This window comes from Haplochromis burtoni, unplaced genomic scaffold (genome assembly GCF_018398535.1).
Source record: "Haplochromis burtoni strain Fernald_Lab_line unplaced genomic scaffold, NCSU_Asbu1 Contig_342, whole genome shotgun sequence".
In the NCBI taxonomy this organism is placed as follows: domain Eukaryota; kingdom Metazoa; phylum Chordata; class Actinopteri; order Cichliformes; family Cichlidae; genus Haplochromis; species Haplochromis burtoni.
Window position 1 is genome coordinate 564457 of NW_024582703.1, and position 26168 is coordinate 590624.

The 26168-nt window shown below is 41.1% G+C and overlaps 1 protein-coding gene across 2 annotated transcripts; it reads right to left on the reverse strand.

The window, feature by feature from the left end:
• Window positions 1-1580: 1580 nt before the first annotated feature.
• Window positions 1581-19592, reverse strand: LOC102297759 (serine/threonine-protein kinase 35). 2 transcript variants are annotated; one of them, XR_006055435.1, is made up of 3 exons: window positions 18869-19592; window positions 16242-17051; window positions 1581-3287 (listed from the first exon to the last, which is right to left on the reverse strand). XR_006055435.1 is itself a non-coding variant. In XM_042228683.1 (2 exons), the coding sequence occupies exons 1-2, from the start codon at window positions 19416-19418 to the stop codon at window positions 16309-16311; spliced, it is 1293 nt and encodes a 430-aa protein (XP_042084617.1). In that variant the 5' UTR covers window positions 19419-19592; the 3' UTR covers window positions 15656-16308. The 2 variants fall into 2 exon arrangements, 1 of the variants encoding a protein (XP_042084617.1); XM_042228683.1 differs by lacking the exon at window positions 1581-3287 and having other exon boundaries at window positions 15656-17051.
• Between the last annotated feature and the right edge of the window lie 6576 nt (window positions 19593-26168).

Sequence of the window (26168 nt, forward strand, 5' to 3'; positions counted from 1 at the left end):
GAAGTGTACCTCTGGTGCAAATTACTGACCTCTGTCATCATTTTAAGTGGGGGAACTTGCACAATCGGTGGCTGACTAAATACTTTTTTGCCCCACTGTAGATATTAAATTACTAGTGAATATATAAAGCTGTTTTTTTCTGGTGGTTTGACAAAATTGTCCCGAGTGTCAAACGGTTCAGCTGAGGAAATGCAGACTGCATGCTTGCATCCATGACTTCATTGTACTGACTCACATTTATTTTCACTCTGAAAGTTTTCTGCCCCCCAACCATAATTAAAATGCTTTTTTAAACTTATTTCCCTAATCCCAACATTATATTACATTTGTTAAAGAATCTGATTTTCATCCAATAAGGAAGACAGCTATGATGTGACTTTGTAAACAAAATAAAGTTCACACGTAACACACATGATGCAGACATTTACAGTTTTAACCATTTATTCCGAGAAGTTACATAGTTACAGAAAAACAATGCTTTCTTGGTTCTCTAATGGCTCCTGTCAGCTTTAGTTACAAAAACAGTATTTATGTAACAACATGTCAACGAAACATTTCTGCACTCACTGGAAATCAGCACTAGAGGAATTCAAGATCTTACAACAGCTTGTGAACGGTGTGGCTCTGTGTGGTGCTCACATTGTGGCAGAACCATTTTGCATAGTAAAGTGTTTTAAAGTGGAATCGTTACGAGTCTCGAGAGAACTAAACGAGCTAACTCGTACAGAAAGTGGCAGCAGGGCAGGTGTGTAAAGCCTTTAGGAATAACAGTTTGGTATCAACCTCGCCTTTAGTGCTTATAGAAAAATGAATGTGACCAAAACTCCTGAGCAGCTGAGAGATTCAACAACCCAAAAATTTAAAAGGAAGACCGTCTATGTTACGCTAGCCTATTAGCAAAACTCCAAACGTTTAAACTCACCACAAATTTAATAACACATTCAAGTTGTGTTAGCATTCACCACAAACGGCTCTCAGAAATGGATCCAAGGAATTAGTATGGGTGCACTTCTCAGTATGCTTCACAACGAGTTCATAAGTGTGTAGACATTACAAACATGTTTGTGAGGTCCCACAACAACACTGACTCGCACTGCTTGGCCAGGTTTCAATGTTTCTGCAGGTGAATCCGCCTTCAAACACTGTTCTTATGGAAATACTTTAAGCAATCCAATCTATGTGTTTGTGTATGTAGACTTGTAACTTTCTGTCACCATTTGTTTAATTTATTTCTTACCCACACATCTTCATGTCCATGACCATAACCAATTAAAATTTGTGTCTGTTTCACAAACTGCCATTAAAACTATTCTGAGCTGGAATTGTTGAATACAGACAACATATTTATTGCTCTGTTATACAGTATCTATGACAGAAGACCCTGCAGATGTTACAATGGGATTCATTGTCACTAAGCAAAAAAAAAAAAAAAAAAAAAAAAAATTTATATATATATATATTAATGAGATTAACGCTAAAGCACTAATATATATATATATATATATATATATATATAATATATATATAGTATATATATATATATATATAATATATATATATATTATATATATATAATATATATAAATAAAAGTGAGGTTGAATTAAAATAAGTCATTGAGTCTGAGGTAAAAATCTATCCCACTCAAAGTGCGTCTTGTATCACAGACTAAGATAAGTTTGCTACAGAGACAGTAAAGCTAAGAAAGAGGTTTCAGAGTGCAGAGAATGAGGTAGAGGTACATCACAAAACACCTCAAAATCTACTGTATTATACTACCATGTAATACAGTGATGTGAAAGCCAAAGGAGCTCCTCGGGTCTATGCTGGAGTGAAGGCTAGAAGAGCTATCTAACACTGCGCTCTCCTTCTAAAGTTGCTGTGTTGTATTTTGCTCTTTTCCTTCAAGCCTCATGGCTTTATTCATTTTCTGGAGTGACCAGTTTTCACAAATCAAGTCAAAAATCCCAAAAGTTTCCCAGGAGTTACAGGGGCTCCGATCAGCCAACCACAAGCGTCTGTCCAACCACAGCATCACTCGACACTGCAAAGAGTCTAACACACTTCAGTGGCTGGTTTGGGGAATGGTCTCCAGATGCTAATCAGAGGTCCTTCTGCCATAAACGGGTCAGTGCTGCTTAGATATGACCCGATACACATGATTCACGCTGCACCATTCAAAAGAATACAGAACCATCCTCAGAATCTTTTCAACATGGATGACTACACGTTACCACATAGATGGGCTTTTCCATCACGTGCTCTTTGGATTAATCAGGAACAAATGTCCAATAGGATAGTGTGAACTCCCTGCTGAAGGGTTGTGTGGAGCTGATACAGGCCTGTTACTTTTCCTTCAGAGCACAAAACTGATCATATGCGCACAGTGTTTCTCCAGTGCGACACTGATCACGACCCCGAAACACCTCCGACCTGTCAGGACACTGACAGGAAGAAACTCTGGGGGTGTCCTGTTGTGTCTGGCATTAGCATGTTGGGATGCCTCGAGCCCCGATGGATTTGAGAGAGGGCCTCCATGAAACCAGACATTGGGAACAGTGCTACTCACTGTGCCTCAATGTAATCAACATTAATCACTTCACCTGTCATTGGTTTAAATCAATGTCTCAGATTCAGTTTCATGATTGTACTTCAGTGTTTGGACAGAGGGGGGCACGTTCCCATATGATATTAATGCAGCCTGGAATATTGTGTCAAACCCCACTGAAAGCAGAAGACTCAGTTGCTCAGCTTACATGAGATGAAAGTGGTTCCAGTAAATTTCCTTCTTTCCTTTCAAAAGCGACCCACAAAATAGTTTTAGAAATCAAAGTGCACTTAGTGTACATCATTGTTAAGGCACAAGGTTGCACTGGGAGGTCAACCGTTTACAGCTACTGCTATCATTAGTACAATGATTGAATACTGGTACAGTAGAGTGCAATGACATACAGTAACCTGTGCCACAGTCACAGACCTTACACAATTAAGGAAGAACAGGCCTATACTGGGAAGGATGGGAACAAAAGTCCACCACTACATAACAGACGCACAGTTTCATGCCCAGGTCGCTCTCAGAGAAACTATGTGCTCCAATCGTCCCCAGTCCAAAGCACCACAGTGACTGTGTTGGAACTACGTGGAGTTGGAAGTGCGTCGTTGTGGTTTGACTTGCAGACTGGTCCGGACTGTTTTGGAGTGAGCGGTCTGTGACTCCGCACTCAAATTATGATTGAAGATTCCTCACAATTCAGCTTGTCAGGGTCAGTTTTTCCACTGGAGTCGATACCTGTGTAGGACACAGATGTAGGGACAAAGAATTAGCAGGTCAGCATAAAGGAGCAAAAGTCATTTCAGAAAGAACAAATCAATCAGTAGCAAAAGTAATAATACTGTCACCATAATGGGTCACTGGACCCAGTGGTTTTTCTGTATTACCAATGTTGTCCTGTTATAGTTCATCGTTTCTTACATTCCCCGGTGTTTAAGTCTCCCTCACCCTTCATGTATTTCATGTCTGCATCTCATTATGTTTCCCGTTTTATTTTGAAGAGGTCTGGTGTCCCATGTTCATTGTGTTTAGTTTCACATCCCCTGATCTCCTGTGTGCATTTGGTCTGCGTTTCATTCATTCGTTGTCAGGTTGTCTGTTGAGTTCTCATCATGTCCACACCTCCGTGTTTTTCCATGCTCAGGTTTTTAATCCTATTCAAGGTTTTGTTCTTTGTTGTGTTTACTTTCTCCCAGCTTAGTTCTAGTTAGTTTCGCCTCAGTGTGCATCTGCCTTTTTGTTTTGTACCTTTCCCCGCCACAAATAAACTGCTTGCCTTTTGTTAAATTATAGTTTCGTTCCAAGTGTCTGCATTTGGGTCCTCTTTCTCCCTCCACACAGTCTGGCAGTGTAAACCGTGACAATTATACTGATTAAGTCATCAGCAGAAATATACAACATAACTTTGTAATCTAAAAAGTACAGCAGAGTGAACTATCACGTGAGTTTAAGTTAAACATCTGCAAACCTTCTATTGAAATCACCAGATCTTCTTTTCCACAATGTACAATAAAGGTCACAAGATTGAAACATTAGCATGTTTATTCGCATGTTTATTCGCACAGCCAGAACGGGTTGGAAAAAATTAGAAAACACAAACTAGTTTAGTCAAGCCCGCCAGGTAAGACTCGTTTTCTTTTGAGTATAATTCCAATATAATGAATACACTAGAGGAAAATTATTTGTTACTCGTCTGAATTTGTAACTTTGCTTACTTCCAAAGAACAGTCTCTAATTTTATAGTAGTAGAGACAGAATGTCAGCCAAACCATTTGGGTTTCTTGGATTACACTCGACAACTTGAAGCATCACCTCCCTCCACAGATTTCCTGGGGGAGGGGGAGGCTAAGCCACTCGATGACATTAATTTTCTTTAACCACACCTTTGTTGCCTTGGTGGTATGTTTTATTATTATTATTATTGTAGGGTCTTTACCTTTCTATATAAAGCGCATTGAGACTACTAAGATTTTGCACTATATAAATACAACTGAACTAATTGATGAGATCAATATCTCAGACATTTCATTGACTTGAAGCTAGAATCTGATTAAAATGTTTCTGAGCAGTGTATTTCTTCAGTTCTGAATACTCTCACCAACAGATCTTGCTAATTGTCTGTAGCCCATTCCAGCATTGTGCAGGTCTCTTATCCCTAATGTTCATTCCTGATCTCAACGTATGTGTTGAGATCAGGGGTATCTGACTGACAATCTGTAATCTGTGTATTGCATGGGTACACAGCCAATCAGAACTCTGGCTACTTTATAGAGGATCAATTACTGATTTTACTCAATGACGTACAAATCAATCCGTAACTTTGAAAATAGATGTTTTCTGGATTTCTGATTGATATTCTGTCCCTCTCTATCAAAATGATACTATCAATGTAGAGACTATTCATTTCTTGACCAAACTTACAAATTCAGCAGCAGATCAACTATTTTCTCTCACTGTAATATGTGGCATGCAAAATAATTTAGATCTCTTCTGAATCAAACCCTATAACAGAGGCGTTCTGTCTGAAGAGCTCTGCAAACTACTATAATGAAAAGAAATGTGCACTGCACAGGGATGCTATGGCAAAGGCACTGAGGTCACTGGGTGCAAAAGTAGAACGGTGCACATTTGTATGTGTCTACCTGCAGTAAAAATGACAGCACTGCCGCACACAGCCATACTTCCTGCTGTTGGATGTGTCCATGTTTGGTTCAGAACTGCTCTAATAATAGCTCACCGGCTGACATGCAACAGCTCAGGCTGGCAGCGCTTTGTTCCTCTTTTCATATGTTGCATAATATCACAGCACACGCTATGGACAAAAGTGGATCAGCTTAGCAGGACGCACAGGTCTGACATGAGCAATAAATGTAGTAATACAAAGGGTATAAATGGGGGAAAATAGACAAGTAAAACACACAGTGCTAAGTTTAAGATGTAAGATGCTTAAATAATTTTACTTTGTATAGAGAAAGAAAATATTTCACAAAAACTACGGGAGTAAAAATAGCATAATGGAACATAGAACAATGTGCATCCATAATGCCCGGCACAATGTGCAACACTTTCAGTCGCCATTTATTTTTCAGATGTTAATTTGTCATATTTTAATATACTGTAAACATTTTTTGGTAGAAATATGTTTTCATATAATATTTAGCATTTTAAGTGTATTTTTTCTTCTTCACTGTCTGATTGGAGCATGAGGTGCTGCACAGAGGTTTTCCCTGTGTGTTTAATCCACACTGGAAGTCAAATGAAGGTAGCATCGCTAGTTTTAAACAGCAAATTGTGTTACCATTAGAGAAATTAAAGCTTTAAGTCTAGTTAGTCGTGTTTTCTCGTCCTGAAACTAGCAGTCGTTAAACTAAAAAGGTTAAAAATGTGAAACTGCACTTTCACTGAATTCAACATGTAATTATTCTGTTTAACGTTCTTTATAAGCAAGTGTAATAAAGAAAACAAGCCAGGTGGAAGCTCAGTATACCCTGGACAGAACTACGGCCTGCTGCCTCCTCTTGTTTTATAACTCAAAGGCAGACTGCCTCATTAAAAAGCAGCAGTGGAGACCAGTATCTTACAGGAAGTGGTAGGACTGCCAGAGGCAGCAAACACACACAGCAACTTTCTACTCTTACTCATCACTCCAAGCAGTTTAGACTACAAGCCAGATTTAACCATACATTCATACACTGCTTTATCCTGCACACCTTATCTAAATCTCATTTATGGCAAATATAGAATATTCAAATTAATGTCGTCACCTATGGGGTGTGGGAAGAAACTGCCGTATCTGGATGAAATCTTGACACAGAATGGCCAACGTTCAAACCAGGAGCTTTCTGCTGTGAGAGTTTTAACCACTTAACCATGATTTGACCACAACAAATATGTTGTTCTCTCATGAGCAGATATTTAGGATGTGAGTGATGCTAATCTGACCTTTAATGCTGCAACCCTGTTAAATGTCAGGACAAATGTTAGGAACTGTGCCACAACACAAAGAATGAGGGGACACAAACAACAGCTATGGATGAAACTGAAAAAGAAGCACATGATTTCCAGTGTGCAATCCCAACATGACAAATCGTAAATGGACTAGTATTTATAGAGTACTCCTCTACTTTAACTGATCACCCAAAGCTTTTTTTTTTGTATGAAGTATTGGGAAAAGAACACTGCAACCTTCTGATTGGCAGATGATCTACTCTACTTCCTCAGCCACCTTACAGCAGGTATTACAGTCATTGTTTGTTATTTTATTGTGAAATATGTGTAGTTCTGTTCCAACAAAGGTTCAAAACCCAAAGATATCAAACCATGTCAAACCCTCTTCCTGTTGGTCAAAATCCTCACTTTCTGCTGATCAAACTGTTTCTATTTATTATTTACAAGTCAAAATGAAGCCAGCCACAGTTGGCAACATTTAACCAAAGAGAAATAAGCAGGAGACCAAAGCATGACAGCGCCACCACAGAGTTGTGAGTCTGTGGTTGATGGCATGCAGACTGTCAGCAGATTAACATCATGTAAAGAGCTTACACACCATTAGATCCAACACAGCTGCTGTGAATGGAGACAGCAGAGTGGAAGAGATGTGGCTCTATGTTATTCACTGTGAGAAAAGGTGGTTTGCTGGGCTGTACAGGAAGGTTGCCTATCGTAAATTATAGACATCAAGCCTAGAAGCAGGGGTCGGCTTGAGCTTTTAGTCTTTTTGCTTCTGAATACACCACAGAACACTGAGGTGCTTCGTTGTGATCACTTGTGTAAGAACTGGTTTTTGCAGTTCTTCCTCAGAGCCCCGAGGACCCAAAGGAAATATTTACAAGCGCTGCAGCCACTCAGCTAGCCTGTTTTTACAACAATGTTACATAAGAACAAACCAGTGTGCTCATCACGCTTTCTCCCAAACTCTCGTAAAGACTGCTTCGCAGCATTTCTCAGCCGCCCTGTAATAGCCCACGCTTTCTGAGCCCGTACATAACATGGCATACTGTGCCTTCAGGCTGCTGTCCACAATCAGCGTCCTCTCTGTTTTAGAGTACTAAAAGCCATATGAAGAGTGAAAGCATCAAACGCATTGTCTTTATAGCACATAAGCATTCTTGTGTCCGTGGCAAGGACAACATGCTGAAAAAGCTCATATGAAAACAAAAGAATTCCTGAAAGTAAGGACCGTACGTGTGTGCAGTACAGAAGCTTACACTGCTCTGGACTGGACTGGATAGCAGTGACACACGGCTGCACACAAGAAGACAAAATGTTCCTGACCAAAGCTCCCATAAGCCATCAACCAAAAGCAGCACTCTCATCTCATTGTCCAGCAGAGGAGCGGGTGGGGGTGGATTAGGGGATGTCACGCACAACGCACATGGACATCAATGCTGACTCATGTCACTAAATATTCCACCCCGGCCATCCGATGCCACCTTTCAAACTATGTCCTTTATGAAGACAACACAAAAACACATGTTGTATCCATGTTGTATGTTACTGACCACAGCGCAAATGACACATGGGTGGAAACATTCTTACACACCCGCCTTGTGCATGTTAGTAAATCAGAATCATTCTCTGCATACGCCACATTTCTCTATACAAGGAAACATGCATGCAAAGCGCCTCATATATACAAGCATGTTTTCTCTATACCTAATGTTCACTTGGGGTTCATACCCACAGATGTTTGGCATGCAGGCACTGAACCACCAGCCTTCCACTTAGCAGGCGAGCTGCTCTACTTCACCTTCAGGGGAAACTGGAGAACGTGATGATCATGTTGTAAGACAGAAGCCTGCACTATAATAATATTTAATAATCTATATTTGTTAAATTGTCCTATAAGGATGATTTATAGTATTCTGAAATATCATACGCCACACAATGCTCAGAATTAGAATGAAAGTAATTAATTGCACATAAAGAAAACCAGATATAAAGGGCTTAAACCTTTGAATTTAGATTCAAAGGGCCACCTACACATTACACTCACAGGAGCAGTCCAGCCATAAAGTTCCTGATGTTCAGTTTTTGTTGTTACTCAGCCCTCTCAACTTGTAAAAGTAAGCTTGCTTGATTTTATCCACCTGTAACAACAGAACTGAAAACAAAGTACTAAGATGGAGCATTTTTAAAGAGAAGGAAAATGCCATGAATCTCCTTGTATGTGACAGCCAACAGACTGTATTCTGGACTGTCAGTGTAATCACAAATGAGAAGACTCACTGCACACATAAGAAAATGCTCATTTAAATCACACAAGGAGTGATTTGCCTATCACACATGACTGAGCTGGTGGCTTGTTAGCCTGGACTTTCCAGTTTCTGGCAGCCTAAGTGAGCCTCCCAGGTATTTACTATAAGGTTGGAGGATATGTAACAGTTTTCCAACCGACAGTCGTCAGTCCAAAAACCGACGATTGGTGATAAATATTTTGATTTTTAACTGACTTTTTGTATCTGTTGTTTGGTCTGTAAGCAGATAAGGTTAGAGTGGAAAAAAGAAGAAAGCTTCTCGTTGTTTCCCTCCGCACCATTGTGGGTTTTTATTTCAATAAAATCTTTTTGTTTATTTCTGAACGTAGGCTGCTGCCGTTCTTTTTTTCTGTTGTGAGTTTGAGTAAACAAACGTTTGGGCGCACTCTTCAGCGCTATCATTTTTCCCATCGACTGCTTCGGTTAGCTTCGACCAACATTAGCAAGCTTACTCATGGGCAAATAAATCTCTTGTAAAAACCATCAGTGAAACGCTCAGCCTATCATCGATATATCGTCCAATCGCCCAACCTTCATTTACAACCATGTTGTGTGTCAAACACGACGTGGTTGTAACAATATTGTTGTTAAGTTGAGAAAATTTAAGTCGCATCAAGAGCATTTTTTCCTCCTCTATGATCTCGAGTTACCACACTGCTGCATCCAGATGAACTCATTCAGTAAGAAAAAGCTGAGCAGTAATTTTACTTTGTTTTTTTTTTTTTACTCTCAGTTACTTTCCAAGTCTGTGCTCATCACTCAGTACAAATGACTTGTATACAGGCACATGCAGTTTTCAGTTTTCCAGAGCTCACACTGCAAAGCTCATTTACCTGTACACACACACACACACACACACACACACACACGCTTTTTATTCTTTCTACATCTCATTAATAGAAAATAAGACATCATCGTCGTGCTGACTGGATGAGAGATCATAAGATGGCCACAGATTCAACACATTGTGCTTTTCCTCGTTGGTCTGAAATTGGCGAGTGTGATGGTTTCTCCCTCAGTCAAACATGTCCTGATATCCAGTAAATATGCACAAGCAGCAAAAACTACAGCCTCCCCTTCTCTCTGTGTGCTTACAAACACTAATCCCTCAGGGTTTTCCACTGAACCACAGCCATGCTGTGAGCCGTTCCTGTTGCGTAACATGCTATCCAATCATGACACGAGAGAATGAGGCCAGTCTGCGACAGGAAGCTAACATGCAGTGGCATCTTCAGGTCTGAGAGACCTTACGTCACAGAATGAGGTCTGTGACAGCGAACAGTACTGTGGAGCTGAATGCTTAATCCAGGCAAGTGGAGAGTTCAAGTTCAAACAAACAGGAGAATGATTTAGGTCGCTGAGCATCGCCTGAACAGCCATTTGATGCACTACAAAAGGTTTTCATTCTAAACAATCTCACCAGGACATTTTCATGCACACACTGCCGCAAAAGTAGTTATTCTATCCTGATATTATGAATAAAATAATCCATACTTTTTTTTACAATGTTGTCCTGATATATCTACAGTGGGTAGGCTACAATGCTGTCCTGTTTGCAGTGCACGACAGGGCAGGAATATGGATGTTATCCACTTCCAAAACAGGAAAAAACACAGTCTGTTCCTTTTCATGTAAGCTTTCGTATTAAAACAAACAAAGAAGAACAAAGCAGTCAGTGAGACTAAACTACAGTCTCCAACACTTTTGCAGTGCATTGGTAAGGCTTGATGCAGCTGCTCTCTATGCACTGTTCTTCAGTTAATATAAAGGTCACTTGAAGTGTGGAGGGTCTGCAGCGAGTAAATGGACTGGTTCTTATATGGCACTACTCTACATGAGTACTCAAAGCTCTTTGTACATCCACTTAGTCACACCCATTCAAACATGCGTTTTGCAATGAGTAAGTGCTTCCTATCTACCATTCACAAATATCTGACATGCGAAATGAAGCAGTCAAACCTTCGCATTAGTAGACGAGCTGCTTGACTTCCTGAGCTACACTAACTCTGCAGAAAGTTGGCGACCTCGGCGTATTATGCACCGTAACATCGCCTGACCCCGCTCTGTGATTTTACGTGGCTTATCACTTTGTGGCTGAGGCACTGGCGTTCCCAGTTGCTTCTACTTTGTAATATAACAACAAGCAGTTGACTGAAATTCTCAAGAGCAAAGACATTTCACAGGTGGATTTGTTGCACAGGTGGTGGCGCAGTGTCACACTAGGATTCACTGAGCTTCTGGGAGCAATTCATTCTTTCACACATGTTTGTAAAAGCAGTCTACAATCCAACGTGCTTGATTTTACACACCTGTGGTGATGGAAGTGACTGGAACACCTGAATTCAGTTATTTGAATGGGTGAGTGAATGAGTGTCTTCCAGTTAAGGTTTAAGCATCTCTCCACACTGCTAACAACAAACACTGTAACAAAGATCCAGCTACTGAGTAGGGATCAGCAGGTTGTAGGATTAGAAAAAAAACAAGGCTGATAAGGATTACCAAGCTTAGGAAGCTTGATACTGTTCTGTACCTCTTTGTAGAAATATCTCAGGCCAATTTTCTGATTAATCCAAGTAAAATTGAATTTTAATGTTTAAACTTTTTATCCCTTTTCCAGAAAAACAACTTGCATAAAATTTTGCCTAAATGTTGTAGTCAATACTTAAGGCTAACAAACTTTGGGCTGTCTGGATGGTTACAGCACAACACCAAACACCACGTGCCATGCTGCAGGACCATTAGGCAGCCATTGGCACTACCAAACAATTATCAGGTCTGTCACATTCATTCTGCACATTTCTTCTCTCTGCTCCATTCACTCGCTTGCCATCTTGTCAAAATTGCAACTTTAGAAGCTTCAATAAATGAAGATTACCCACCAGCAAAAGCTCCTTCGTTGGCTTCAAAACCACACCTCAAATCAGGCGAGTCTCCTGAAAAGCTGGCTTATCTTGGTGCTGGGTTCAGAAGTTACATCACTACTCTCATGCTCCAGTCAGTTCCCCTGAAAATTAACCGTCAAGGATTTCTACTTGGATTGGAGCCCCACCACAGTGGGCCCTAAAACGAGAGGCATCAGCTTTCAGCAGCCTGACAACACAGCTTAACGTATCCAACTGTGCTACTGATACCAGGATGCTAGCTGCACCCTCGACCATTCCTCCGCTTCTATATCTAGGTCCAGGATGTCGATTTATCCAACGCAACTGGCCCTGGCCTAAATGAAAAAGTAACTACCTAACGCTGGTTGTGCAAACCTTGGCTACCATCAGTTCAATCAAGCTCTTTGCGATAAATGTCTTTCACTTTGGAGGAATTTTAGCCAAGTTTCCTTTGCAGAATTTTTTTAATTCAACCACACTGATTTTCTAACATAAACTGCCTGTTTAAGGTCATCCCAAAGCATTTCAATAGGATTTTAATGCTGGACTTTGACTGTAATCTATATTGGGGGGGGGGGGGGGGGGGGGGGGGGGTGTCACTCTGAGGTAGACTTGATGGTGTTTCAGATCATCGCCCTGCTGCAAAAACTGAGCTTCAGATGGCTGCACATTCTCCTTCAGGATGTTCTGGTAGAGAGCACCATGCTACCACCATGTTTGACTGTTGGTAGAGCTGGGCGATATAAGTTTTTTTCATTTCAGGCGATAACGATATCTATCACGATATAAGCCAAATAACTATATTTGTAAGATTTAAATGTGCCGTTGCTCACAAGTAAAATGTGAAATAATCAGCAGCTTGTTTTTATTTAATATTCCATATTTCACATATAAGTTCAACAGGGTAGATGTACTTAAGGAACATGAGACTTTTTCAGATAAATAAAGGCAAATATTGCAAACTACACAAAAGGCAGCCGCTAAAGCGTTTAAGTTTCAAAATAGAACAAACGAAACAGACTAAATTGTCAATTCCACTTAGAAACAAAATATTAATTCTAAAAATAAATCTTAGTTTGTTTTACAGAAGAACAGACAAAACTGACTAACTTTTGTCAATATCAAATAAACTGAGAACTAAAAGGAAATTCTCAATCTCTCCTTGTTGTATAGCTGAGCTTTTCAAACAGTTTTAACAGTTACTTTAGTCTGACAAAAGCCGAATGACGAATTAGCGCTTCCAGTCAGAGACTGAGGCTACGTCCACACGTACACGGGTATTTTTGAAAACGGAGATTTTCCGTTTTGTTAAAAAATAATCCCGTCCACACATAAAGGCAGAAATGAAGGAAAACGCTGCTATGAACATGCCAAAGCAGCAGGTGGCGCTAGATTCCTAACCGTGCAGAAATGTTGGCCAATCAGAAGTCTAGAAGCCTCGGTGGGAAAAAGTAAACAAAGCTGGGGCATAGAAGCAGAACCGAGTCGTATGTGTGGAGGGACAGTAACTGTGTGTATATGTAAGCATTTAAACACTGCAGAGAGTAGAATTAACAGTAACAGTATTGTAGAAATTCATTTCACCGAAACAATAACGTGGCGCACAGTGTGACGCATGCACCAGTTTATTGTATTTCCAGACTTGCTTTCGGCACAATTTACAGTGCACGCTACTCTGTTTTTTGTCAGACTTGAAATAGCCGAAATACCTTCACCCTACGGAACTTCTATGGCTCTTCCGTTCGACAATCTCTCCGGCATTGGAACCATCATCTGTTTTCTCTTCGGTCACGCTCGGTTGATTTTTCTAGTCGGCACACTCATTTCCTCCATTACCCGGCGTCGGTGCTGCTCTTCCCAAACAAACACACGTGCGGCTTGGCACTTGTGCTGTACGTAACAAGTCACGCGACGTGACGCTGCGGCTGTGATTGGTTCGGCTCTGCGCTACTTAATTTGGATTGGCTGACCTTTTTTTTTTTTTTTTTTAAGAGGACAAGAGCGGCGAGGTCTATCGCGATAGTTTAATTTCTCTATCGAGTAAGTTATATCGCGATACATATCGTTATCGTTCTATCGCCCAGCTCTAACTGTTGGTGTTCTTTATTTGAAATGCTATGTACATTTTTATGTCAGGTTTAATGGGATGAAAACTTTCTAGAAAGTTCAACCTTTGTTTTATTAGTCGACAAAATATTTTCAAATATCTTGTGGCTCATCCAGATGTTTTTTATTAACAAACATCTGGAAATGTGAGATGAGCCTTTGCATTCTTTTTGGTCTACAGTGGTTTTCAGCTTTGCGATTTTTGCTCAGTCTCTTTGTTATTGTTGAATTATGTTCATTTGTAGACATTAGTTGACTTATCTTTGTCTAATATTAAAATCTGTTTGATGCCCTGGTGTTTCCCACTGCACACTGATCACAAAGGCACATAACCAAGTATGAAAGAGCTGGGTAAAGTGGTACGAGTTAGGGCTAAAGCAGGGAACATTGTGGGGTTTTTAATCATTTTCAGAATAATCCAAAGTGATATTTACATATCACCCTCTTCAGAACAACACTGAGCATAAGGTCAGGCCAAGTTTTCACTGATCATAAATAAGCCAGGCTTTGTATCACGAGAGGTTTATTGAACAGTCTCTGTGGTGATAAAAACTGAAGTCAGTGTTTTCCAAAACTGTCAGGTGTGAAAACAAACCACATAAAACACATTTACTGTACAAATGCCAAAGATCCAGAAGGCTTATTCAACGCTTTCTGATTCACTCTCACACTGCCCCCTCTTCCTCCCACACACACACACACACACACACACACACACACACACGCGCTGTTTGCCCTCAGGCCAGGGTTGTACCCCGTTTGGTTCCCAGTACTGATCACGCAGCCGTCTTCCTGAACCACCCTCTCCTCTTCCCTGAGGACATGGGCACGCCTCCTCTCACCTACCATAAACGCTTTTGTATTTGTTCGTTCATTTTAAGCAAGACTTGTTTTGTCAAACACGATCATTTCAAATGAATCCCTCATTTTGAATACGGAGATATTTTTACCCCAGTTAATCCTGCAGTGACGTGCAAAGCTCTGGCAAGACGTCAGCAGAAGTTGGGTGTATGTGAAGTGAAGGGACAGGTCTAGGATGTCACCTGAGGCTTTGGTTCCCATGGATCAAGAGATCAGCAGAGGACAGAGATAACTGCTTTTCTAATTCATTTTCAAACGTGTCATTATAATTAATTATAACTTGGCTCTTGGGTTATAGTTAGTAACAAAAAGCCTGTACCGAAGCAGACTGTGCTTTTTTCCCAAATTTGTCAATTCGTATTTAATGGCGAGTCAAACAAAACTCCATCACAGATAAAAATGTTGGTGACCCTTATGTTACGTATGACAAACGCAAGCTGTACCAAAGCAATGATACCAACAATACTGACAGGGAAACTTTTCTATATGTATGTGGCACAAAAACAGTTTGCCCTCTGCAGACTGCCAAATACATTGTGACAAATAACTAAGTCAAAGACAAAATTATGAATTCATTATTTTATTTTTAATCAGATGCCTAATTTGTCTTTCGTCCCACAGAAATGGTCCACAATCTACTCAATCTTCTAAGACAGGGGTCAGCAACCTTTAAGACCCAAAGATCCATTTGGACCCGGGTTCAACGTAAAGAAAACACTGGGAGCCGCAAATACTTTTTGACATCTAAAATGAAGATAACACTGTATATATTGTTTTTTACCTTTATGCTTTGTGTGAACAACTAAGGTGTGTTGCTTATGAAATCCATGAAGTGCTACAGAGAAAATTACATTTTTTTTATTTATTTAACACATTTTGAACTCTTAAAGAAATATAACAAAAGGAAAGACACCCAGCTGAACTAAAATGATCCATGTAGCAAACAAAAACTGTTGTGAGCCGCCACCCTTATATCGCCTTTGGGCTTTTGGAGCCTTGACCTGACTTTTTAAAAAAAAAAAAAATAATTGGAAAAAAGCACTATGCTGCTAAAAAATGAATAGATATTTGCAAAATTCTGCCTAAATATGTATTTTACCACGTTAATGTGTGTGACGGGGTGTGGTCTGCAGGGGAGGCAGATGCACATTAATGGACATTAAGAAATGTCCATTTCTTAACTGAAGGATTGTGTACTGTAGCAACCAAGATACAAGTAAGCTCACCTTCAGTATGAAATGGACTGGCATTTCTGGCCTTATTGACCACTCGGCAATTTAAACTCCCAACCACATGTAATCATCGACTCATAATTCTTTATTCTATAGTATAGAATAAAGAACTATAGAGTCTATACGATTTAAGCACTTTACCGTCTCTTTCCCACAGCATGTATTCGGTAAGTAAATGTTAACCTCTGCCAGGCCTCTGGTGAACTCTGATTAACAAATTAAGTTTAATTTAACCACATGATAACAACAATTAATCTTGGCATTACAGTTCTTCTGTTACAACATTTTTTTGTGAATGTGCTTCCTTTCCTAACAGACAGATGAGGTCATGGTTTATAAAGACATGAATCTTACCTGGGAAGTTGAAAGGTCCCTTCTTTGAGTGGTAAGGGAAATAAGAGGTTATAGGAAGTGCTGTCTGTCAAACAGCACATGTGACTTGGTCCATCCGCACCTCCAGCTGGAGGGCGTCCGGTCGGTCCTGAGGGTTTACTGCAAGCATCTCGTGGAGGAGTTTCTTCTCCTCCTCAGACATTGAGCTTCTGGCCTTCTGAGGAATATGGAGCACCATCTTGGGGTTCTCCAGCAAAGCCTCCCCAACTGGGACAATTTCCGAGCCTTGCCGAACATAAGTACCCAGCAGTTCACGCTTGGACTCTGCATCAATAAAAGTAATCCTTTCGATCATTGCCCAGATGATGATACCCAGAGCAAAGATGTCAGCCTTGGCTGTGTAGTGACCCTCCCACACCTCAGGAGCCATGTAGAAGTCCGAGCCGCAGGCTGATGACAACCAGAATTTGTTTATGTTGACCGAGCTGTTCTGGATGCTCCCTCTGGCACCTGCTCCTGCTACGGGATGTTCTTCACCGTTTCTGGAGGTCAGACCAGCACAAACCTTACTGAGTCCAAAGTCAGCCACTTTAAGAATAGGAAAACCAGACTTCTGTGAGATAAGAATGTTGTCTGGTTTAAGGTCGCGGTGGACGATACTGTTCCTGTGCAGGAAAGCCACAGCACTGGTCAGCTGGCGCATAAAGTTCCTGTTGGTCTGGGGATCAGGCCGGCGGGACAAAATGTACTGGTTAAGGTCCCCACCGTCACAAAACTCCATAACAAACCAAAGGTAACATGGTTCCTCCGAGTAGCCCAGGATACGTTCTCCTGCAACAACAAAGGGAGCAGATATGAACAGTGGGATGAAGACTGTCAAACACCGAAATGAAGTCAGCTGCTGAGCAGTTAAACCCAGTCGTGCTCCCTGCCGTGACAGTGACCAGCATTGAAGAAAAATCCGTCATTGACTCAAACAAGTGCAGTGCCACAAGTGTCACACCATTTCTGCACAGATGACTTTTATGCGTGAGAACTCACGTGCCGACAGTTTACTTTGTTTATTCTCCAGGAAAAAATTTTTTAAAAGTCAACTGCAAGATTCTGGTAAAAGCTACTGTTATGGTACACTGTGGGACCGTTTAAAGAGGAAGGGAGGGGAAAGTACTGTCACTGGTTTGTGATTGCATGCAACAGATCACAATCTGCTGACACATTTAGCTGCGCCACTCAAAATAAAGCTGTGCTTGAGGTTTCAAACTTCTAATCTTTTAGTTATGGGGACCTATGAGGACTGATGTGTACTGTATGAACATTATTAAAGTCAGATCAAACTGGGTACAGAGGTTTTTGAAAACTACTTTGAACAAAATCTTGTATTTCTAGTTCTTAAAGAATTGTTACAGTATAGACAGATAAGACTTATCAGTTTACATAATGCCCAAATGATCAATATACTGTAGCTGCCATACACCAGTATTAGCTGACATTCTGTACAGGTCCTGGTAAATTACCAAATCATGCTCCTATTGACACTGGGAGTTATTTACTTTCTCATCACTTCAAAGACCATTACCTGTCCACAATGATAACATTGAATTTGCTAGATTTTCACAGGCATTAACCAAAGGCTGCACTCAGTTATCATGCTTGTGTCATGATCACTGACTGCATTTGAAAAACTTGTTAGGTGGATCACGACAAAAGCTGATGGGCCATAAAGATACAAATCAAATCCATCTCAATGTTTCAAATCTACAAGCGTTCTTTGTCATTGCTTGATGGATCCAAGGGATCCCAGCTTAGGATTAATATTTTATATTAATATTTTATTCAGAGAGCCTCAGTGGTGACACTTACATAACAGGCAAGCTATTAAAAGAAAACAAGACTGTAAACTGGGCCTGTTCAGAACCCAGCTTTTAACATCAGCATTAAGATGTTAGATGATGTTAAATTTCATTTTGTTGAAGACACATTTAAACATCACTAAATGTATCTCTGGGCTGATGAATGTAAACAAACGATATGATAAATAGGTTAAAATTGCACTGATCATATTAAGTTAAAAATGTAACAACTCTGCCATTGACAGTGCACTGTACTATTACTATTTAACATGTCACATTTCAGTTAACAAGGGCAGGCTGTAAGTAGTACACTGTGTTCTCTCGTGAGCAGGGCAGCACCGTGTACTTTTCTGTGCCTTCTATAGGTAGCAGTGGAGTGACGTCACGGCAGGCTGCAACGAAGTTGACTTTAAATGCTCTTTAGTGAATCAAACCTGCACCTTTTAACTTATGTCTACAGCACTTTGGTGAACTCAGCAGCATTCTCTTATTTGTAACGGAGTGTAAAAATTCATTGTGTCAAATAGAATAAATAATAAACCAGGCTCACAATACTGCTAACACTGCCTATCAGTAACTACCAAACAAGCGGTATTTAAATATGGCCTTTTGTCGTTTCTCATTCTGCTTAGATCTTGAATGAGACATCTCAGATGAGACATCGAGGCTTTAACACGGTGCACGTAAAGTTTGCATTTCTTAGGCCGGTAAAATCACCACGACACAAGCTCCAACAGCAGCTCCTGTACTTTCATTACTGTACTGGTGATACTGCACGGCTAACAGCAGCGTGTGTACCTTTGAGTGAAGTCTCCACGAGCCGCAAATACTGCTTTGATTTCTTGTTTCCGTGGCTCATCTTCTGGGCCAAGCCGTTCCTCTGCAGGACACACTCTTCCAGCTGGACTACATTCTGGTGTCGGTTCTCCAAGCTCGTCAAGGCCCAGAATTCGGCTAGCGCCAATTCCACTTTCTCCGGGGCGTCACACTGCAGCCTCTTCACCGCTACCCTGGCCCCTGTTTTCCGAGCTACAGCCTCGTACACCACCCCGTAGCTTCCACGACCGACCTCTCGTAGCAGGCTGTACCGGGGAGCCACGACTAAGTGGGGCTCCAATAGGTCACTGCGGAGGAAACTGATAGGGAAGCAGTCGTAGTCGTCCTCTTCCCCCTGCACGAGCTCTTTACGGTTGTTATCGTCCAGCGCTATGGAGCGCAGGACTTTGCTCATCTCTCGTTTCATCTTTCCGGCCACACTCCGCCTGCAGCCCCGCACAAAGCCGCTTACCTTGCGTCTCTTCCTACCGTCGTTAGAATCCATAACTTCTTTTTTGTTAAAAGTAAGCATGGAGGCTGGACGTCTTTCTTTGTCATTACTCTAACCCTGCACTACGCTACGACGTCCTTACTTCTATCTGCGTGCTTTGATATGTAAAAAGTCTGCGTGTTAACAGTGAACACAATCGTGCCACATCGAAGCTGTAACAACTTCTTTGGCACGATAAACAAAACGTTCCAGCTCGAGAGAACAGAAGGCGTGGCTTAGCGTGCAGCTGCGGTGCGCGCTGATTGGTGGAGAGAGAAAGTCGCTCGCGGAGATTGAGCCAGCATGCTGGATTTGTTTTTATTTTCAGATGGGACGGTACTCACGCGTGGGGCTGCTTATTGATAAGGCCGTGAGCTTCAATTATTCGCCCTACTCATACAGAGGGACCCATCTGTGGCAGATCCACGCATGAGTATTCCGTGTTGTGGCAGTACGCTAGTTTATTATGTTTTATCACGAACTGAGCATAGATGAAAAACCAACACGTTTATCTAGTTTACTATCTGAACGGGGTTATTATGGTTTTGAGATTGAACCCTCAAAAGCCTTGCAGCCATTCTATCAGTGGTAGTGCTCGGTTAGTTCTGAGAAATTAAAGTGTTGGCATGGAAATGCGAAAAAAATCTAAAGTCAGACAATTTAGAATCTCATTCCATATCTATCGCAGTTTGCTCGCTTTTAAGGAAAAAGGAGAAAATTCTTGTTCGATTCCTTGGGCTGAAATACAAAACAGAAGCATGGTTTACATGGCTTTTTAATTAACATGATTTAAAAATTCTTTACTGAAAATAAAGAATTATTGTATTCTTTGAGTTGAGAATAATAACAACTTCATTTTATTATTCCTTTTTTGGTGACTACTCAAAACAACTTTACAATGTCTCAGCAAATACCCTTGTGTCACAGTCTGGCTGGGGCAGACTGTATGTGTTTGCAAAAGAGGATTCAAACGCAGACCAAAAACTGAACGTGGCGTGGATTTAGCAAACAACTAGCCGTTTATTGAGGCTAGCAAAAAAGGTACAAACAAAAGGGCATTGGTGAAACTAAACAATAACCTAAACTGGGAGCTGGACATGGATGAGCAGACAACCTGACAAAGAATGACTGAAAGCACACGGACTAAATACACACAGGAGGATAATGACGGAAGTGGGAACACATGGAGAAACAGCTGACACACATGAACATAACGACATCACAAGGAGAGAGTAAAACTAAAAACATTGAACATAAGAACACAGGACCCCTTCAAAATAAAACAGGAAATATAATGAGACGCAGACATGACAACATAAGACAAACAGACATGAAACACAGGAAGGGCAAGGGAGACTTCACAGGGGTTGAAAACACAAGGGGGAACTAATAAGCAAATGAACATAGGAAACCTAATAAGCTTAAACATACACTATAAACATCAAAAGAACTAAAACTCAAAACACTGGGTCATAAGACCCAGGATCGTGACACCTTGACAACTTTTTTTTGCAGTTTTGGAGTCATGTATAACTCTGGATGATTAGGCGGTGAGATAACAATTACATTATTTTACTTGTTCCTAATTCGATATCGTTTATTTGTTCTTATGTTGTTAGGTGTGGCTGTGTGCAGGCAGGAATAGGACCCAAGGTGCAGACTCCGGAGACAGAACTTAAACCAAAACAGCTTTAATGCTGAACTCAAACATAACATAACTGGGGAAAAAGGTCAAAAATAAACTAACACCGGCGGATTGACAAAATACACAGCAAAATAAACGGTAGATCGCGACCCAGACACCAAGAAACACAGGGCTTAAATACACAGAGGGAGCAATCAGGGAATGGGTAACAGGAGGGAAACACAGCTGGGGCAAATCAGGCCTAACGAGACAAGAGGAAGCAAAACCAGACACATTAACATCAGACATGGACTTTCAAAGTAAAACAGGAAACATTACACACACTCACGGGCAGGCACTATAACAAAGGGAACAGAGACGTGGGAACAGGGCAGACACAAACACTGAGAAATAGGAACTAAAGATACACATAAACGCGAACTAGACAAGGGGATGCAGGTGATAGGGGAGACAGAGCAACTAAAGAAGACAGAGACCTAAGCCATAAGATAGAACTCAAAGAAACCAAAAACTAGACAGTATAAATAATATCGTAAACTCAAAAACCCTGGGTCTACGACCCAGGCATCCTAACATATATCGTTTACATATCTGACAGCTGTCTACAGTCTTTCTCCATTTTTGGGTTGATTTTTACACGTTGCATTTTATTTTTTTTTTAAATTGCCTACTTGTGATGGCCAAACCCACGCTCTAAAAGTCGGTAACTCCTATGTATTTTTTCATTTGAACACAATAACACACTTTAGTTTCCAATAAGTTTATTGTTTGGTTTGGATATATTTGTTCTATTTGTAAGCGTGCACATTTAGTTTACTTTTGTATGCATACCAGTTCATTACTTTGATTTTTGACTTACCTTTGTTTTTCTTTCCTCTTACCTGCCACGATCCCTGGGAGTTGCCAGACAAAACGTGGCAGCCAGGGTTTAAAGCCCTTAAATACGAAGCGAGCTAACTGGACCGCACCACCACTTCTTGCTGAAGGGGAGAATGTGTGTTTTCTTTAAATAAAAAACAGTATTTGTACTTAGTTAAATATTGAGTTTAAGGTTTAGTAGTTTTGATTTTCTTCTTTGATCTTTTGTTTGTTAACAAACCAGACTGTACATCATTGTTTGTTTACGACTGTGTTTTGTTTAGTTACCCCCTCGTGTGTCATAGTGGTCTGATCAGCCATTATATAAACCCCTGTGTGTCATTTCATGTTTAGGTCCGTCATGTTTGTTTGGGCAGTGATTTGTTTTGTTAAGTTTGCAGTTTTTGCCTGGGTTTAGTTTGTTTTGTTTCTTTTATGAGCTTAAGTTTATTACTTTTGTAAATATAATTTTGGGGTTAAATGAATGGCAACTCTATTTTTCTATTAATTTCTGGTACTCCTGCTTTTTCAACTCGGTCCATCACACTACTACTGTTTCAAATGTTAGTTTAAGTTATAGATATATATACACGCTACCAGTCAAATGTTTAGGCACACCTCCTTATTTAATGTATGTTTTTCTTTATTTGTACTACTTAATACATTGAAGATACAAACTGGAGACATCAAATATATGAAGCAAGATATATGGAATTATGTAGCAAAAAAAAAAACTGGTAAAAACTCTAAATATGTTTTATATCACAGATTCCTCAAAGTAGCCGCCCTTTGCTTTGTTGACAGCGCTGCAAACCCTCGGCCTTCTCTCAGTGAGCTTCATGATGTCGTCACCTGAAATGGTTTCACTTCACAGGTGTGTCTGTCAGGGTTCATTTGTTGCCTTCTTTATTGAGGTTGGGACCATCAGTTGTGTTGTGCAGCAGTCAGGTTGGTACACAGCTGACAGCCCTATTTGACAACTGTTAGAATTCATATTATGGCAAGAACCAATCAGCTAAGTAAAGAGAAACAACAGTCCATCGTTACTTTAAGAACTGAAGGTCAGTCTGGAAAACTTGAATGTGCCCCAAGTGCAGTCGCAAAAACCATCAACCGCTACAATGAAACTGTCTCACCGCCCCAGGAAAGAAAGACCCAGAGTCCCCTCTGCTGCTGAGGATAAATTCATCTGAGTCACCAGCCTCAGAAATCACTAGTTAACAGCAGCTCAGATTAGAGCCCAGATAGATGCCACACAGAGCTCCAGTAGCAGACACATCTCTACATCAGCTGTTCAGAGGAGAAAAGGTGAACAGATGGTCTCTACATGCATGGTCCCCACCATGAAGCATGGAGGAGGAGGTGTGATGGTGTGGGGGTTGCATTGCAGGGATACAGTTGGGGATTTATTCAAAACTGAAGGCACACTGAACCATCATGGCTACCACAGCATCCTGCTGTGACACGCCATCCGATCTGGTTTGCATTTAGTTGGACCATCATTTATTCTTCAACAGCACAGTGACCCCAAACACACCTCCAGGCTGTGTCACGGCTGTTTGACCAAGAAGGAGAGTGATGGAGTGCTGACCAGATGGCCTGGCCTTCACAGTCACCTGACCTAAAACCAGGGATGGTTTGGGATGAGATGGACCGCAGAGTTGTTCACAAAGGACCAACAAGTGCTCATCATCTCTGGGAACTCCTTCAAGACTGTTGGAAACCATTTCAGGAGACGACCTCATGAAGCTCATGGAATGCCAAGAGTGTGCAAAGCAGGAATCAAAGCAAAGGGGCTGTTAGGAAGAATCTAAAATATCAAATATGTTTTGAGTTATTTCACACTTTTTTTGTTTATAGCAAAGTTCCATATGTGTTCATTCATATTTTTGATGCGTTCAGTGAGAATCTACAATGTAAACAGTCATGAAAATAAAGAAAAACCATTAAATGAGAAGCTGTGTCCAAACTTTTCACTTGTACATACATTAAAACAAAGGAAAAAACAAAGCTTGCAGAATTCTAATGAGCTTTGTCTGTGAAGGTTCTCAGTCATCCAGGTCATCGTAGTCAAAGGAGCTTGCAAAGAAAAGCGTCTGGACTTCTTTAAGTTGCTTGAAGACGTTTCACCTCTCATCCGAGAAGCTTCTTCAGTTCTAAGGTCAAATGGTGGAGAGTCCCAGATATAAACCTAGTGGGAGTACCCCCCACAGAGGGACAAAAGGACCCCCTGATGATCCTCTAATCGCCTGAGCCAAGGTGTGAAACTGGGTGTGGGTCCCAATCAGCCAGAGTTTCGGGTGTGTTCATTGTGAAACCTGGCCCCACCTTATCATGCGAATTCCTGAGGTCAGATGGCCCAGGATGTGAGTGGGCGTTAAGGACACTCTTTCGAGGATGCCAATGTTCACATTTTGGACAGAGAGGACAGATGGTTTGAAAGAGGAGTGAAAGAAGCCATCTATGTCCACTGTGAGCGACCATCTTTGAACAGAGGCGGGGGTTTACGACACCAACTCTCTGCCATCTATAATCCAGTTTTGAGATCCCTTCCCAGACGCCTTAACGCCCACTCACATCCTGGGCCATCTGACCTCAGGAATTCGCATGATAAGGTGGGGCCAGGTTTCACAATGAACCACCCGAAACTCTGGCTGATTGGGACCCACCCCAGTTTCACACCTTGGCTCAGGCGATTAGAGGATCATCAGGGGGTCCTTTTGTCCCTCTGTGGGGGGAAACTCCCACTAGGTTTATATCTGGGACTCCTCCACCATTTGACCTTAGAACTGAAGAAGCTTCTCGGATGAGAGGTGAAACGTCTTCAAGCAACTTAAAGAAGTCCAGACGCTTTTCTTTGCAAGCTCCTTTGACTCTAATGAGCTTTATTCTTCAACACAGCATGAACTCTTTTAGGCAAGCTTTCTTATAATTTCTTTAAGCAGCCTTAAGAAATAGTTCTCCGAGCTTCTTGAATGACAGTACTGTTGGCTGCCTTTTGTTCTATTCTCTGTCATGAGATGATCTCATTCTGCTTCAATCAAAATGCGGTCCTGGTTCTGGGGAGGCCATTCTCTGTCTTCTGCTGTGTGTTCTTCTGCACATGTATGCTTTAACTCTATTGACATTGTGTTTGGGATAATTTTCAGAGTAAAAAATTAAGCTATTGCCAATCAGGTACTTCCCAGATGATATTGCATAATGGATCAAAGTTCAACATTACATTTCTGTGTTCATAATTCCATTATTTTTGACAAGCTCCCCAATACCACTGGCAGCGCCTCCACCGTGGTTTCCACATGTCACTAGACAATGACTGTTTTACCTATTTCCTGCCCTCCCCTGCACATACTGATGATGACTTGAACCAAAAACTGCAAATCTATAAACAAAGAAAAACTTTGAGAAAACTTGCTGAAGACCAGGCTGGTTTTCGCAGCCGGCGAGCATCATCTAATCATACCTTCCCTATTTCAGTTACTGCTGGGGCGGAGAGGACGAGAGAGCTGCTGGAGCAGAGAGCACTGCAATGTGCTGAAGTGCACAGTGAAGAGCCACAGAGACATGGTGAATGAAATTAAAAGCAAAACACAAGCTTCTGAGTCTTGGCAGGTCCTCTGTGTTACAGGGAACAACTGAACATTTTGTTCTCAACGTTAATGTGATGGAAGCAGGAAAAATGGGCGAGCATAAGGATTTGAGTGAGTTTAACAAGGGCCAAATTGCTAAAACAGTGGGTCACAACATCTCCAAAACTGCAGCTCTTGTGGCTTATTCTCAGTCTTCAGTCTGTTTGTATCTAACTTGTCCAAAGAAGAAACAGAGATGAACCAGTGACTGGTGCATGAGCTGCCAAGGATTACTGATGCATGTGGGGAGCGAAGGCTTCCACGTGTGGTCTGATCAAACAGACGAGCTACTGTAGCCCAAATTGAGAGAAAAATTTAATGCTGGTTATAATAGAAAGGTGTCAGAATACACAGTTCATCACAGTTTGTATGGTGCTGCATGGCCACAGACCAGTCAGTGTGCCCATGCTGATTTCTGTCCACAATGTGTCTGTGAGCTGGAGCACAGAGCAACAGAAGAAGGTGGCCTAGTCTGATAAATCACATTTTCTTTTACATTAAATAGATAGCCACGTTTTCTCTTTCAAAGTTATACTGCACCCTGCCACAAAGCAAAAACGGTTTAGGAATGGTTTGAGGACAAACAGCAAGTTTGAGGTGTTGGTTTGGCCTCCAAAGTTTGTCTCACTCCTGTGTCGCCAGTGTGACCTGTCTCTCTGT